The sequence below is a fragment of the Capra hircus genome, chromosome 19 (assembly GCF_001704415.2).
Source record: "Capra hircus breed San Clemente chromosome 19, ASM170441v1, whole genome shotgun sequence".
Classification (NCBI taxonomy): domain Eukaryota; kingdom Metazoa; phylum Chordata; class Mammalia; order Artiodactyla; family Bovidae; genus Capra; species Capra hircus.
The window spans coordinates 22,554,117-22,571,086 of NC_030826.1; the positions used below are offsets into that span (position 1 = coordinate 22,554,117).

The 16,970-nt window shown below is 45.2% G+C and overlaps 1 protein-coding gene across 1 annotated transcript in view; it reads right to left on the bottom strand.

The window, feature by feature from the left end:
* The window catches only part of PRPF8 (pre-mRNA processing factor 8), a 31,096-nt gene that overhangs the window by 425 nt on the left and 13,701 nt on the right, over positions 1-16,970 (bottom strand). The window contains exons 25-42 of the mRNA XM_005693313.3: positions 8,737-8,984; positions 8,455-8,634; positions 8,118-8,253; positions 7,866-8,035; positions 7,413-7,542; positions 7,139-7,285; positions 6,778-6,938; positions 6,279-6,470; positions 5,421-5,658; positions 5,156-5,284; positions 4,138-4,251; positions 3,881-4,054; positions 3,442-3,635; positions 1,998-2,237; positions 1,758-1,899; positions 653-793; positions 389-528; positions 84-286 (exon numbers count right to left, since the gene is read on the bottom strand). Of these exons, the coding sequence (XP_005693370.1) occupies positions 84-286; positions 389-528; positions 653-793; positions 1,758-1,899; positions 1,998-2,237; positions 3,442-3,635; positions 3,881-4,054; positions 4,138-4,251; positions 5,156-5,284; positions 5,421-5,658; positions 6,279-6,470; positions 6,778-6,938; positions 7,139-7,285; positions 7,413-7,542; positions 7,866-8,035; positions 8,118-8,253; positions 8,455-8,634; positions 8,737-8,984 (3,079 nt within the window). The remainder of the gene's footprint in view (positions 1-83; positions 287-388; positions 529-652; positions 794-1,757; positions 1,900-1,997; positions 2,238-3,441; positions 3,636-3,880; positions 4,055-4,137; positions 4,252-5,155; positions 5,285-5,420; positions 5,659-6,278; positions 6,471-6,777; positions 6,939-7,138; positions 7,286-7,412; positions 7,543-7,865; positions 8,036-8,117; positions 8,254-8,454; positions 8,635-8,736; positions 8,985-16,970) is intronic.

The window sequence follows — 16,970 nt, forward strand, 5'->3', positions numbered from 1 at the left end:
CCCAAGTGCTAAGGGTGGTGGCCTAACCTCATCCCCACTTTCCTGTGCACCCCTGCCCTCAGCCCACACCCTGCCCCACACACCCATGAAGTTGTAGTTCCATGAGGACTGGGCAGGGACCATAAAGAAGCCAAGGAAGCGGTCTGACAATAGCATCTGGACCCTCTCGTAGTGTGAGGGTAGGTAGCCTTTGGGGTTGTTGCCCTTGTCTGTGTTCTGGCGGCCCCATTCATAGCCACTGGGGGTCAGCTTGTAGGCTGTCAGGGTGCAGGAGCCTGGTGTGAAGCTGGAAGAGAAATGAGGACAGAGTCAGAGCTCAGGCCACCATTCTGGGCCCTGGCCCACAATGCCTCCCATCACCCTTCCTCCCAAGGGGGCTCAAGCCCACCTGCAGGTGATGATAATGGTCTTCTCGCCATCCCAAGATGGGTTGTCAGCCATGATCTTAGCATGGGTGGTGACATCCTGGGGTGACAGCTGGGGAGACTCGTTGGGCTGAGTATGGATCCAACCTAAGGGTTCCATCTCCTATAGGAAGAGTAGTGGAAAGCTCTTTAGGGCCCAGAAATCCCACCCATGAGAGTAAAACCTCTGCCTTCCCTCCACCACCCTGACAGCAGGATGCCGCAGCTCTCCCACTTCCTCCACTAACCTTGAGGTACTCATGCTGGGGCAGCTGGCCAGGCAGGTGCACAGTCTGGTGAGTGCCCCACTGTGGTACCATCACGATGCAGCGGATCTCCTTCACCTGGGGGTTATCTGGTGGGCTCACCCCATACAGGTATCCTGCAATCTGGAGACAAGGGGGTCAGAAACCAAAGAGATTCTTAGAACCAGCTTAATTCCCTTCTCCAGGAACAAGGTCAGAGTTCCCCAAAATGTGGCCAGAATCTCCTACATCAAAAAAGCCTGGGAGTACTTATTCAAAATGTTAAACATGGACCTCATCTCAGACTTAATCACATCAGAATCTTGAGTGGGGTCCAGGAATCGGCATTGCTCACACATTCCCCAGTTGATTATTTAAGTATTTAAGCACAGTATCCATAAACAAATGAGCACATGAGCACACAGATCAGGCATTCAACAAGCAGTGCACATCTTTAAACCCAGCACTCCGCAGCACTTTTTCCACCCTCGGTTTCTCTTCAAAACTACCTTCTTTGCCCAATCTTTTAGTTATCTTTTATTTCTTCCTGTTTTTGTCTTTTGTGGTACGCTTTGTCACACACAAGTTAATCATTTTGATGATGGTTTTGTGCTGTATATCTTATTTAAGATTATTCCATCACTAAGACAATAAATACTTTCTTCTAATAACTAGTGTTTAGTATTTCACATCCAGATTTTCATTCCACCTGGATTTGCTTCTATAAGTGCTACGGAGTAGGGATCAAGTCTCCCTTTGCTGATTATTTCAAAGTCATAAAACACACTTCATCCCACAGATGGAGTGGAATCCTCAAGTGATACACCTGATTTACTGTATACACATGAATCTGTTTCTGACTATATGATACTTCTTTCCAATAACTTCTAGGCCAATCACACATCCTCCTCTCAACTGCCATAGCTTTAAAATGCTTTGGTATCTGGTGGGGGCCAAAACCTTCCTCCCTGTTTTGGCTATCCTTACATACACTTTACTCATCCATGAATTTCAAAACCATCACCTCCAGTTCCAGGAAATCTCAGGTGAGTTTTAGGCTCATAAATGCTTAGCACACACTGTGGCCTAGATGGACAAACATACTCACTTGGGCCCGAAGGTCAGATATGCAGATAAACTTCTTAAGCACATTCTTGGGAAGGATATAGGTGTACCCAGTCTCCTTGATGTCATCAGATGAAACATAGATGTGATTGGTCCTTAGGTGCAGGTTGGCAGCAGAGATGGCCCTAACAACAGGCAGGGAATGTTGGCATTTTTCAACTCAAGCACTTCATGCGGCACCAGCAGGCCTTCCCATGCCCACCCGTCTTGCCCTATGCACTACCTGACCCTCCATTCAGTCTTAGAAGAGAAAGTCTGGGTCTCGTAGTTGCTGGTGGTGGAGGTGATTATTTCGTCACCATGCTTGTTGACAGTGCGAGTCTGGGTTGCAGTGAGCTGCGACTGTTCCTTCGTCTGCTTCTCAATCTCAGCGATCTGCTGCCGCTGCTGTGATGGTGCTGAGATCTCCATCCCCAGGATGATGTCCCGAATTTCTGACTGTGTCAGTGATGCCACATTCACACTGTGGGGACACAGTGTGAGTCACACCACAATGATCTTTTCCCTTGGTCACTTATGCCCCTAACTGCAAGCATGTTAACTAGGTGAGAAACGGAGCCCATGTGTACCCTGACCCCTGACAATCCTAAGTGATACTTATACAGCAAGTGTGAAGTGGAAATACACTAATATGGCTCAGATTTGTCACACCCCAGGCTGACCCTGTGCCTGTGCACCTTCTGACCATGCTCAAACCAGATTTAGCAACCACACCTCCCACTCCACCTCAACAAAAAGTGCCCTAAAACTGGAAAAACTTTCAAAAACGAAAATCCTGAAATAAGTTCTCAATCAGAGTTGACACGTCAGTCACCCTTACCAGTATCTGGAAATCTATGGACATTTTTGGTTGCAAAAATGACAGGGAAAGAGAAAAAAAGGAGTGTGTGTGTGTGTGTGTGTGTGTGTGATGAGTGGTGGTACTGAGGGGTCTGGGATGTGAGAGTGTGAGTGTGAGTGTGTGTGTGTGTGTGTGATGAGTGGTGGTACTGAGGGGTCTGGGATGTGAGTGTGAGTGTGTGTGTGTGTGTGTGTGTGTGTGATGACTGGTGGTACTGAGGGGTCTGGGATGTGAGAGTGTGAGTGTGAGTGTGTGTGTGTGTGTGTGATGAGTGGTGGTACTGAGGGGTCTGGGATGTGAGTGTGTGTGTGTGTGTGTGTGTGATGACTGGTGGTACTGAGGGGTCTGGGATGTGAGAGTGTGAGTGTGTGTGTGTGTGTGTGATGACTGGTGGTACTGAGGGGTCTGGGATGTGAGAGTGTGAGTGTGAGTGTGTGTGTGTGTGTGATGAGTGGTGGTACTGAGGGGTCTGGGATGTGAGTGTGTGTGTGTGTGTGTGTGTGTGTGTGTGTGTGTGTGTGTGTGATGACTGGTGGTACTGAGGGGTCTGGGATGTGAGAACTTCCTGGACTGCATGGGCAGTAAAGAAACACCCTGCTCAAAATGGCAACAGTTCCTCTCCTGAGGAACAGTGCCCAAGAGTCAGCTTGAGCCCGGAGACACGGACACTTCCTGTACCATCAGAAGATACTGCCTATAAGCATCCCCATGACAATTTCTTGAGAATCGTCTCGGCTTAAAATGTTTCAAAAATCCCAGAAACCATACACTGAGCCGCCTGTTTCACCCCCTGCGGCTCTCCTTTGTAGCCCCCACCCCTGCTCACTTGTTTTTCTTGCCGTAGTCAGCCAAGATAAGGTCCTTGAGCTGCACCTCCACCTTGATCCACTCCTCGTCGGTCAGAGTGGGCCAGATGTGGTGCGGCTCTGTGATCGTGGTCTTGTCTGGCTTCAGGATCACCTTCGCGCGGTCGTTGTTCACATGCAGGGCACGCAGGATCAGGATGAGGCGGGAGAAGGCCTGAGGAGAGGTGTGGTGGCGTGGGGTCAGCAACTGGACGCTCTTCCCTCTCTCCAGCCCATCCCTTTGGAGACTCACCCCTAAGGGGTCCCCCTCACCAAAGACAGGGGCACTGGCTCATCCACAGGTGGATGAGGTGAAAATAACCCCTCAAGAGGCCTGTGAGAAAGCTAAGGCACAGGACTTTCTTGTGATCCCAAACCCACTCTTCTCAGAGTGACGCTCCCAGCAAGCTGGTTTCATACCGTGTAAGATGAGATAGTCTTGAGCCAGTCGTCATAGAGGTTAAAGAGAACCATCTGTGGCTCAGTGGCTTTAAGAATGAGATCTCCAAACTTCTCCACCTTGAGGCAAGCCTGGAAGGGGAGCTGGAGCTCTGATCCTTTAATCACAATATTGGGGAAGTCCAGCAAGTGCACCTGAGACAAGATCAAGCCCAAGTTTAGACACAGAGCCAGCAGGTCTCAGCCCTCTTTCCTCCTACTCATTCACCACCTCTCACCTCCAGTGGATCCAGCATGCCTTTCCTAGTGACAATGATCTGCTTGGGCTGCTCCTCCACGGGCAGAGATCGGATCAGAGCAGCCACCTCTTCAGCTGTCTTCCATTTAGCCAACTAATAAACAAGAAAGGAGGACAGGGAAACTGAGTCTCTGCCCTCCCAGGTCAGATAGAACAGAACATCCCAGTCTTGAAACACTTACCCTTACCCTATGTTTCTACTGTATGCTACTAATCGTTAGGTACTCAAGAGCTATAGAAAAAAATGTCCAGTCGTCTTGCCCCAAAGGATGTTTCAACCTAGCTGGCCAGAGGAAACTCACACAAGCTAGTGTTTGACTATATACACACTATGTCAGGGACAAAAGAAATAAAGGCTAAAGGTCACAAAAAGTTGCACAAAGAAGGAAGTCTTGAGGATTGAGCTAGACAGTGATTAACAGAGCTAAGAGAAGGGTTCATTCCAGCAAAGCCACAGAGGCGGAGATGTTCACCAGGGTCTGGGATACCAGGATCCTGGACTGACTGCCAGAGGGGCATGCTGCAGAGGACAAGAAACCGTGGCTGGACAGATGACAGCCTGCCTAGACATCAAGCACCTAGAAAACCAGAGCTACCTTAGCAAGAAGTAAGGGTCACCAAAGGCTTTGAGGCAGAGAAGAGACTTGGTGAAACCGACATTTTAAGAGTATGTTCCCTTTAGAAAGATGATTTTTCATAGCCCTCTTCAAGATAGGTTAGAGACAGAAGATCCAGATAAATAACAAGGAACTACTGTATAGCACAGATAACTCACAAAGCAGAAAGCCCAGTTAGTGGGTGATGAAGGACCTCAATTATTCTTGGACTTCTTACAAGAACACTTCCCAAGTTAAGTAATTCAGGGGGAAAAGTGTAAATGAGATACCCTCAAACTTGCAAAGAGAGAAATAGGGAGATCCTTTCTCACACATCCACCCAATACCAAAGAATAAGAGGCAGCAAGGTTCTATAGCCTCTCTACCCTTTAACAGGCTCACCTGCCCCAAACGCTTCTGTCCAGCCCACACAGATGTGTGAATTATCTTGAGAAACAGCTGCCCTGTGCGTGGGTTGAAGATGAAGATGGCCCCATTGATGGGCTTGGTGGTCAAGTTCCCTTCAAAGGTCTAAAGAATGATTACATCAGTTAGCACAGTCTAGACACAATCAGCCTGCTTTCCTTCCAGTATGCACACACTTGCCCAGTCACCCTCCCATAGGCATATACAAAGCCCCACACCCCCACATGCGTCTAACTCTCACCTTATGGATAGTCACTCTGTAGACATTAGTGTCATCCACAAACCAGATAATCTGGTTGGAGAAGAGCTCACCGTAGTTCTGAGAGGACAGATAGGGCTCAGTGGGCTCAGATGAATAGAGCTGCAGCCCCTTACGGATCCGTTCACGTAACACATACAAGGCAGGATTTGCCTTCATGATCTTGGCCATGGCCTGCTGTATGAGAGGCTTGCTGCCAGGGAACCAGTTTCCATAGGCACTGTGAAGGGGAAAGAGGCAAGAAAGATTAAGACCAGACTAGAATTCCCAGGAACAAGGCAAAATGCAACTACAGAGGAAAAAAAGACTGTTTGCCAGGCTGAAATGAAAGTGTCTGATCATCTACACAGAGGCGAGAAAGAGTCAGTGACCCAGACGAGCAAACCGGCAAACCTTAGCAAACCAAAAAGCACATGCATACTGAAGTATGGGGTGGGGGGGCGGGGGACGAATTAGGAGGCTGATAACAACATACACACTATCGTATATGAAACAGATAAATAACAAGCAACTACTGTATAGCACAGACAACTCAATACTGTGTAATAACCTATACGGAATCTGAAAAAAACTGATACACGTGTAACTAAGTCACTGTGCTGTGCACCTGACATTAACACAACACTGTAAATCAACTATAATTCAAAATTAATGGGGTGGGAGAGAGATTCAAGAGGGAGGAGCCATATGATATACCTATGACCAATTCATGCTGATGAATGGCAGAAACTAACACAATGTTGTAAAGCAATTATCCATCAACTAAAAATAAATAATTTTTAAAAACTAAAACAAAGTATGGGGCTGATGAAAAATACATGCTTTTGAGCCTCAACTTACCTATGCAGGTTATATGCCAGGTCAATGGCAATGAGCACACCAGTGGGCGAAGGGTAGATACTCATGTTGTCTGTGGTGTAGTCCAAGAACTTGGCCCGGGCATAACGCTCGATGTCATGGGAATCGTAGTCCCCCCAGCGCAACTGTATGTCAATCCAGTACTTCTGAGTGGTGGTGCTATCCATCACATCCCTGAAAGTGGAGAGGGCTCAGGAGTCTAGGCTTCCAGGAAGACACTGGTACAACCAATATCCCCAGAACACCAAGAACTCTCAATCACTCTGTCTACATCTTAAAACCAACCCCTCTCCTATTCCGGATCAGCAAGATGCACCAGACAATCAGCAGACCTGGCTGAAGGTGTTGACAGAATCAGGAGGTAACACTGGCTTCTTATTACAAAGAAAGGCAGCCAGGGACAATTTCAAAAGTAGTGCTGCAAGAAGAACAGTAAAATGAAGGTTCCCAGATGCCCAGGGCCCGGTCAGAAGGCACTTACTTAGAGTCAGCCAGCAATGAGGGCCGGGAGACATTCCACTTATAGGATGCAAACAGCAGGATATCTGCACAGGAAGAATTCATCTTATAGGACTTTCGGGGGTGGATTGTCTCCTTCTGAACTGTCTCGATCTCCAGTGCATCCAGTTCCTGATCAAACACCTGGAGGCGAAGGTGGAAAGGTTATGACTGATTATGGAAGCCCACTTGCAGTGGGGGCTGACAGAACTGAAGATAATGGGGCAGCTGGGACCACAACAGAAGTCTCATCCTTGGAACTCCGAGGGTGGATCTCCGCACCCCAAAGAGCGAGCAAGCAAACTGGACTTTCTGTGGCGCCTTTCCCCTCAATTCAGGCGCACCTGACACAAGTCCATAACTATGCTCTCGTGGATCTTCTGCCACAAGTGAGCTCGGAAGATCTGGATAAGAGAGATCTTCAGGGTGGGGATCTTGCCGTGCATGAAGATACCGGTCAGGTCCAGCTGCACCTGAAAGCCCACGTACACCTGATGGGAGACAGAGAAGGACAGTAGAGACTGAGAGACTCTGAGAGACTGAGGTTCTCAGGATACAGTTAAGGAGGGAGAACCCTTGCTTCAGCTTCCCACTCCCATTTCTACCAATCACACTCACGTTGGCTCGGTTGATGGTTGGGGACCACCAGAGGGTGAATCTCCGATTGGGAATCTGGTTCAATCCTGATCGCTGAGCATTGGTGAGCTTCTTCCACTTCATGGACTCCTCAAAACCACTGGCTTTCTCCCTGGGAAACAGAGGAAATCAGGTAAAGTGATGTCCTGCCATCCCCCCAGAGCACTGCTGACCTCCTGGGGTGGCTGTCTGGGAAACACAACAGTAGAAAACAAAGGCACACAAGGGATGAATTTAAGAGAGCTGTGACATGTGAGAGATCACTGTAGAGAGAACAGGGATTTCCCTGGTGGTCCAGTGGTTAAGACTCCACACGTCCACTGCAGGGGGTGCAGGTTTCATCACTGATCAGAGAACTAAGATCCTGCAAGCCCTGTGGCACCGCCAAAAAATAAAAACCAACTAGCAACTGTAAGAAGAGAATAGAATCCTCACCAGAAAAGCCCCTCCCAGGTAGGGAAGTAAGTGCCCTTGAAGAGGGTGTGTTCCAGAATGCCTTCCACGCCACCCAGGGCCTGGATCATGTCGGTACGGTAGTTGTTCAGGTTCCAGAGCTTCCCATCATGCCGCTGGTGTGTCCACCAGAAAGGGTTCTGCTTCAAAACCTAGAAGGCAAGGCAAGTCCAGTCAAGCTTCCAAGAGCCCACTGCCCCAGGTTCCCAGAACAGCCACAGTCCCCTCCAGTACCTGGTACTGCTTAAAGTCAGTTCGAACACGCCAGCCCTTATCATAAGCCAGTGTGTGCCTGTCCTTCTGGAAGAGAGTGTTGATTCGAGGAATGCCACGATCCCATGAATCTTCTAGATCTTCTAGGGTCAGTCGTCTGCCAAGGAAAAAAGATCCAACTTAAATACATATATGAAAAGTTCAGCATTTCTCCCTAGCCAAGGATAAATATCGTCAGATATAGAACCTACTTCCCTGACTCCACAAAATACGGCATGCTCTACCCTGACCTCTAGGCAGGGCTCAAAGGTCACCCCTCCTCCTCCGACAGAACTGCTACACCCTTGTGGATGCCCACCTGTTCTGAGCAATGGCCTCTTGTCTCTTGAGTGCATACTCAGCCCAGACCCGCTGAGAATCAATGAACTCACTCTCCCATGGCTGTATGTAGCGATACAAATTGGGAATCAGCTGGTCTTCTTCATGGCTCATTCCTGAACGGAAGTGTGTGATACCTACATCTGTTTGCTTGGACCACCTGTTCGGGAGCACAACCAAGATTAGAAGAAAAACAAAGGCTAAAAATAAAGAAACATCCCCTTTTCCTCAGGGTCTAGCAAGATTCTTAGCAAAGTCCTACCTGAGGTCAGACTGGGGAATGAGCACATGGCCCATTGAGAGCATGCCAAGTCCACCCAACTCCTTAGGGGTGTAGAAAACGACAGGGGGGAATCGACTCGGCATCTTGGAGTTGAGGCCAATCTTGATTCGTGTCTGGATCTTGTTCTCACACTTCACTAGCAAGTCCAGGAGCTCCTGGGTATTTACCACAGCCTCTCGAAAGTATGTCATAAGGCCAATAAGAGCTGTGTTCCACTTATTCACAATCTGAAGACAGTGAGAAGAAAGTAAATTATCAATAAGTCCTTGTAGGGAGAGGGCATGTGGCTGGGAATCACTAGATACAATTGGCTAAATTCTCTCTAGTTCTCAAGAAAGAGCTGAGCTCAATGTCATTAGGGAAGTGTGTATACATCAAAATCACTATGAGATATACTTAACACCCATTGGAATGGCGATGAGTGAGTGACAAGTATTAGCACGGATGTGAAGAAAATATTATCATATACTGCTAGTGGGAATATAAAATAGCATAGCCACACTGAAACAGCCTGGCAGTTCCTCAAAAGATTAAACAAAGTGACCCAATAATCTAGGTATATACCCAAGAGAAATAAAAACTTATGTTCACACAAAAATGTGTACATGGAGTTCCCTGGCGGTCCAGTGGTTAAGAATCCACCTGCCAACGCAGGGCACAAGGGTTTGCTCTCTGGTCCAGGAAGATTTCACACGCCACAGGGTACCTAAGTCCATGTGCCACAACTACTGAGGCTGAGCTCTAGGGCCCAAGCTCCGCAACGAGAAGCCTCTGCAGTGAGAAGCCCACACACAACCAGAGAGTAGCCCTCGCCTGCTCCAACTAGAGAAAGACCATGCACAGCAGTGAAGACCCAACACAGACTAAATAAATACATTAATTAAAAAGTCACATTAAAAATGTGTACACAGATCGTTCATAAAAGCATTACTCATAATAGCCAGAAAATAGAAAATCCCCAAATGTCCATCTACTGACAAAATGTGGTACAGCCATATAACGAAATATTATTTATCCATGAAAAGGACTATATACACGCTATAACATGGATAAACCTTGAAAACATGCTAAGTGAAAGAAGCCAGATAAAAAAGGTCATATCCATGGGCCACTTATATTAAACGTCCAGAATAAACAAGTCCATACAGACAGAAAATAAGAGGGACTTCCCTGGTGGTCCAGTGGTTAAGAATTCACCTAACAATGCTGCAGATGCAGGTTTGAATCCTGATTGGGGAACTAAAATCCCACATGCTGTGGAGCAACTAAGTCCCAGTACTGCAACTACTGAGGCCGCATGCTCCAGAGCCCACAGGACATAATATGTGCACCACACGAAAGAGCCCGCATGATGCAACAAATCTGCCGTGTGCTGCAGCTGAGACCCAGGAGCCGCAACTACTGAGCCCGCATGATGTAACTACTGAAGCCACATGCCCTAGAGCCTGTGCTCCACAAGAGAGCACACTGCAATGAGAAGCTCGCCTGCCTCAACTAGAGCAGCCCTCGCTCGCTGCAACTAAATAAAGCCTACACAGCAGCAAAGACCCAGCACAGTCAAAAATAAACAGAAACAACAGACGCTGGGATTAGCAGACAGACCTACAGCATTTATAATTATGCTTGAATATACAAGAAAAACATGAACATAATGAGGAGAGAAATTGTTGTTAAAGACCCAAATGAAACTTCTGGAGACAAAAATTTCAGTATCTGAAAATTTAAAATATATTGATGAGATTTACAACATTTTAAAGCTTCAGAAGAAAATAATGAAGGCAAAATAAATACTTTTCCTGACAAACAAAAGCAGAGCATATTCACTGCCAGTAGACACTTACTACAAGCAATGTTAAAGGAAATTCTTCAAGCAGAAAGAAAATGCCAGAGGGAAATGTGGATCTACATAAAGTCATGAAGAACACCAGAAACAGTACGTGGGTAAGAAGACATTTTTTCTCATTTTGTAATTTCTATAGAAGATTAAAAGGCTGTTCAAACCCCAAGAGCAACAATGTATCACTATGTTTATAATATAGGTACAGCTAACACTACAAAGAATGAGGGGAAAATGAAAGTAAACTACTTACTGTAAGGTTATCATATGATATGTGATGTAATAGACCAGTGCTCATAGTAAGACAGAGATGTATACTGTAAACCCTAGAGCCACCAAAAAACCAAAGAACCATAGCTAATACTCAAAGAGTAGAGATAAATTAAAATCATACCAAAATCCCCACTTAATCCAAAAGAAACTTGGAAAATTAGTTACTCAAGTTTTCCTCGGTCTCTTTCACAGATCTATGTTATGAAACCTTTTTCTCACGTTTAAAAAATAAGTTAAAAAGAAGGCAGGAAAAGAGGGAACAAACCAGAACAACGAACAGACGGCAGATTTAAACTCAACCATACTGACAGTTATCTCAAATTTAATTGGAGTGTTTAGACTACTTGTATGGCAAAGACTATTCAAATGAATTTAAAAAGCAAGAACCAACTAAGTGCAATCTGTAAGAAGTTCACTTTAATCATAATGACAGCTTAAAAGTATAAAGATGGAGAAAGACATCCAGGCACACACAAGACAAAGCTAAAGGGGCAGTACTGACACCAGACAGTGTAGACTTTAGAGCAGAGAGGACTACAAGGAACAAAGGGCATTTCATGATGATGAAGGAGTCGATTCATTAAGAAGATATGATAATTCTAAAGATACTGCCTACTTAATAACACAGCCTCAAAATATATGAAGCAAAAAAAAAAAAAAAAGATGGACCTGTTGAAATACTAAAACTCAAAGAAAACAAAGCATATAACGACGCCCAAGGGTATGGACTCTATATGCCTTGTCAGGGTGCCAAGAGTGCTGCTTCTACCTACTGAAATGTCTATGTGTGCACCAGCTGCAAAGTCAATTCCTAATTCCACCTGTGTCTTCAGGTACATGATTACAGCATTCCACCCGGCACACGCCTCGGTCATCACTCATATGCAGGTTTCTGAAGAGAAAAGTCTGTCTCAGTGAGATGGCTCCCTACTCCCCTAAACCTGCTAATCTCCTGATGACTCACTGGTTTTCCATCTGCAAGCCAAGTATGTTTGTCCAACTTTCACTAAATATTTAAAAGATACCAGAGCAGTCTAAATTTCAGACATCCTTTCATGCTCAAAAAAAGTATAAATTTCTGGGAAAATGTCATGTGTCTTTATATTATAAGCTTAAATGAGTTTAATAAAGTGAATGGTATCTCTGAAGCCAAAAATAAAAAGAGGAACCTGGAAGGGGAAATAAATCCACTACTTCCAACACTCTTCTTTCAGTAATTGACAGAAATAGGCAAAAGGAAAAAAAAAGACATTGAAGGACTTGAACACCACAACTTACAGAACCTAAATGACATCTGTAAAACCCAACAATAGCAGAATACAGATCCTTTTTCAAGTACACAGGAGACAGTCACCATATAGGCTAAACCATAAAACAAGTCTACATTTGAAAAACTAAGATCATAAAGATCTGACCATAATAGAATTAAACTAGACACCAATAACATAGAGGTTATCTGGAAAAACACCTCAATATTTGAAAATTAAATAGCATACTTCTAAGTGTGGATAAAATAAAAACTCACAAGGGAAATCAGAAAACATTTTTAACTGAACGAAAAGGAAAACCTATCAAAATTTGAGGGATGCAGCTAAAGCAGTGCTTAAAAGGAGATTTTTCAGCACTGAGTATGTCCATTAAAATGAAAGGTCCAAAACTGTCATTTAACCTTTAACAGACTAGAAAATGAAGAGCAAATCAAAGCCAAAGTAAGCAAAAGAACAGAACCAATGCAACAGGAAAGAGAAAAAATAAAATGAAGCGAAACCAAAAGCAATTTTTGAAAAAGATCAATTAAAAAAGAGAATAAACTAAAAGTTTATTCCAAAAGATATAATCAAGGTTTTAAGGCAAGGAATGTTTGTCAGACAACTGAAGTGGAAGATCACACTGGCTGGAGTTATCATAGGTATGAGCCTTAAGCGAACAGTATTCAGGACAGGCAGTACCAAGTGACCCCAGAGTGAGGTAACCGCCTGAACCAAGTCACAAAAGCAAAACCGAGCATCTGAGCAATAGACCTACAGAAGCACCTGGGGGCCAGAACGGGCTAGATCTGGGAGTAAAGCAAACAGACTTCAACGGGATACCTGAGGCTTAGTAATAAGTTATCTGACTGTATTTGGCCCTTGGAATCACGAGCTGCACGGTTTGTATCACAGAACACCCCAGTTCTGCTGTAGCTACCAGTGCTGTATTGCTGGTAGGCAATAAGTATGAATTCCCAGACAGCATCATGTTTTTTTAAGAACAGCAGCAGTTTCCGGGGATGAGTGGAAGCAAGAAGGAAATGACACTGAGTGATTCCATGTACCATGGTTAAAAACTTCACACATGTTATGTCTTCATAAATGAGACAAATTCAGCGTATATAACCTGCACATCGTAATACATGGCCAACTTGGAATGTAATGTAGAAAAATAAAACTGATGTTAGGACAATGGGTTGCTGGTGTTTTATGGATTTTGTATTTTTTTTTACTATAAATGATAGAGAAATTAATTATAACTTTTACTGTTTCCTTTTAAACCATGATATAGTAGAGACCAATTTTTTTTCTATTTAAAACTAAATGTACGGTTGGGGTAGGGGCAGGGGAGACAAAGAGGCAGAGAGGGTTTTTTACGGCATGAAAACTGTATGTTATTTTAGCAATGGATATGTCTTCCTATCGGCTTCCCAAGTGGCGCTAGTGCTACAGTCCACGGGGCTACAAAGGGCAGACACAACTGAGTGACTGAGCACAAGTATTCTACATTTGTTCAGACCCAGAGAATATATGCCACACCAAGAGTAAACCCCAAGGTAAACCTGGGACTTTGGATGGTCACGAGGTGTCAATGTAGGTTCACCTGTGGTAAAAATGTACCACTCTGCTGAGGAACGCAGGCGCATGGATTTTATGGGAAATCTTGGTACCTTCTATTTTATTATAAAACTAGAACTGGTCTAAAAAAATGTTTATTAAAAATAATGTAAAATAAAAATCAAAACAAAAAAGGACAGAGAAACACACCTACTGCTGGGCAAAGATGTTTGTTTCCTCTTGGCTTTAGACTTTAAGTCATCTACACATGCTTAAAGGGACTCCCTGGTGAGAGGGAGAGAAGACAGGGAACTCGGCGGGAGTTCCTGTCGGTCCTCCAAAAGCTAAAGTTAGGTAGGTTGTACATTATAGGTCAGGTGCTCAAACGTGGTATGTTGCTATTTTCCTTCTGTTATTTCTGGCACTTACCAGAGTCTTGTTTACATGTTCCAGTCTTATTTCATAGCCACTACTAGGACTGAAGTCCTCCTGGCTCCAAGCTTGGGAGAGCACACTGCCCGTACATAAAGCAAGAATGCACCTAAAGCTGTAGCATCAGTAATGATTACAAATGAGTCCCCCATTTTACAGATGAGGGAACTGAGGCCCACAGTGGGTGAGTGACTTAACTCAGATCCCAACCAGTAACGTGGCAGAGCTAGGACTGAACCTAGTCTGACTCCCGAACCATTATTCTAACAACTACATCACACTGCCCCCTGACCTCTGGCTCTAACCTCTCACACATCTATTCCCTTGAACCCCGCCTTTCTTCCCCCAGGGCCACTCGTCTCTTCTGGTCTCGTCCTTCTCCCCGGCCCAATATCCAGGATTCCAATGGGGTCAGCACCTTTGACTCCCTGCATCCAGTTCCTCACGACGCCCCAGCAGCCCTCTGACAAAGCCCCTATCCTCAATCAGCACTAGAATCGATATACCTTCTCCAGCCCCTGGCTGAGTGCCTGAACAGCTGAGTCCTGGGAAGAGGCACTCACAGTTGTCTTCAGTCTCTTAAACCCCTCAGTGCAGTTTCTTCAACAACTGAATCACACCCTCACTGCTGTGCTCAAGTCCAACATCCTATGCCCCTCACTCCAGCCCTGGCAAAACCGAAAAAAAGCAAGATTTGTTACAGCTTCCCACTATACTTATCTACATTCACATCAATACCGACCTCCTTCTACTAGGTTCAGAGGATGCTTCCCTGTACCTACTCCTGCTGAGCGGACACCACTCCATCGCTTATCACCTCTCTGCTGCACTCAGAACGCTGCTGGCTCCCTGCTGTGCACAGACTCCCATCACTCCCATTTAAAATACCTGCCCTGACTTCTATCTCCCTCTAGGTGGCGTCTCATGTCCCTCCTCCTCCAGCTGCTCTGGCAAACTGACAGTCCTTGGTGTCTCCACTCCCTCACTTCCCATAAAGCCTCACCCACTGCAATCTGGCATCTCTCCCCACTATTTCTGAAACAGCTCTTGCTAAGGTCACCAATGACGTCCTGACTGCCAAATCCAATGGCTACTTGTCAGGCCTTATCTGACTGAAACACTCTTAGGCAACTGACACTGTTAAGTGCCTGTCCCGATTCTTGACAGGCTTGGCGCCCGTGGCCCGGCACTCGCCCAGTCTGGCCACACTGATGCTCAATGCTCCCTAAGGTTTCAAACTCATCCCTCTGCTCTTCTTGCTCCTTCCACTTTCCCCAGATAATCTTGCCCATCTTGAGCTTTCAACCATCGCCTTTATGCTGACAGGCTCTTAAACCTACATTTGCAATCCAGACATCTTCTCCAAGCTCCAGGCTGCAAAGTTATCTCTACCTGGACATCCTATAGGAACCTCTAAGTTCCCCCTAACCTTTTACTTTCTCATCTCATTTCTCTCCCTGGAGCTTCAAACCTGTAATACTTTTTTTCATCAAACCTAAGAGGTACTGCTAAGAGGAACAAAATACATACACTTATATATGGATACATTTACCTTGAACTGAAGAAATGTGATTTCAGTAAGTGTCTGCTGGAACCTCTATCTGGATGTTTTTAGGAACATCAAACTTCTTACACCCTAAACTAAATCCATTTATCTTCTCTCCTAAACACACTCTTCTTCCTGTAGTCTTCCAGTTGGTGGCTCCATCATCCATCCAGTCACTCATACCAAAAACTGAATGTTATTTTGACTTCCTTTCCCTCTGGCATGTCACCACAATGAAGCTCTGCTGACTTTTATCTACTAACTACTTATCAAATCTGTTCCCCCCATCCCTCTACATTCACTGTTCTCATCATTTTTATCTGGCCTTCAGCAGAGCCCCCAAACCTCATCTTTCTTCCTACTCTTCTGAATCCACCTTCCCCACAGCTGCACGAGTGAACCACCTAACACACAAACCGGAACAGTCACTCCCACGCTCAGGATCCTTATGGGATTAATGAGGCGGTGATGACCTCCATCATCTAGCTCTTACCTATTCCGCCTCCATCTCTTCCACAATTCTGTTGCCCCAAACTTTTCATGGCCCCAGACACTATGCTTGCTACTGTTCATACCTCTGGCTGAAAGAAGGCCCTCCCTCACCTGTCTCTCACATCTTATTTCTTTTGGGAAGTCTTTCTCCCTTTCCCAGACTGGGCTACAGTCAAGAACGCGAGGACTTTCAATGATCCCCAAATAACACGAGAGCTCTAAAAACATATGGTACTACAGTTCTCTTGACTATGCATGTCTCTTCAACCGGGCAGTGAGCTCGAGGAAGGCAGAGACTCTCTCACAGGCAGTGCTGTGTGTATGCCTTGAACACGTGGAAATGAACGAGTTAAACAATTCCTGTCATCTGACTCTAGAGGATATAAACCAACCTAAGAAGACAAATACTGTTTCCTTGCACTATACCCCCCAAAAATGTACCATGAGGGATTTGAGATAAGGAATATCATTAAAAAAATATGCATCCTTCACAAAACTATTAAAAAAACTCTACTAAAAAACTGAAAGCCTTCTTTATTACATATTTAAAGGGACAGGAAAGCCAGAAGGGGAGAAAATGCTGCAGCTAAGAGTTACTCTAAGACAAGTCAGGAGAAGGTGATTTTTTTTTTTTTTAACCCACTGGGGCATTTTATTTCTATATATGCGCGTTGACAAAAAAATCCCAGGTTATCCCCCCATGTGTTTTTATGTCTTGCTTCTTTGCGGTCCACGATGCCAACTGAGTCGTCAGCACAATGAATCCAAACTGATGGGGCAAGAACAGAATATACCGCCACTTTTCTAGATCTTTGAGTTGCACAGC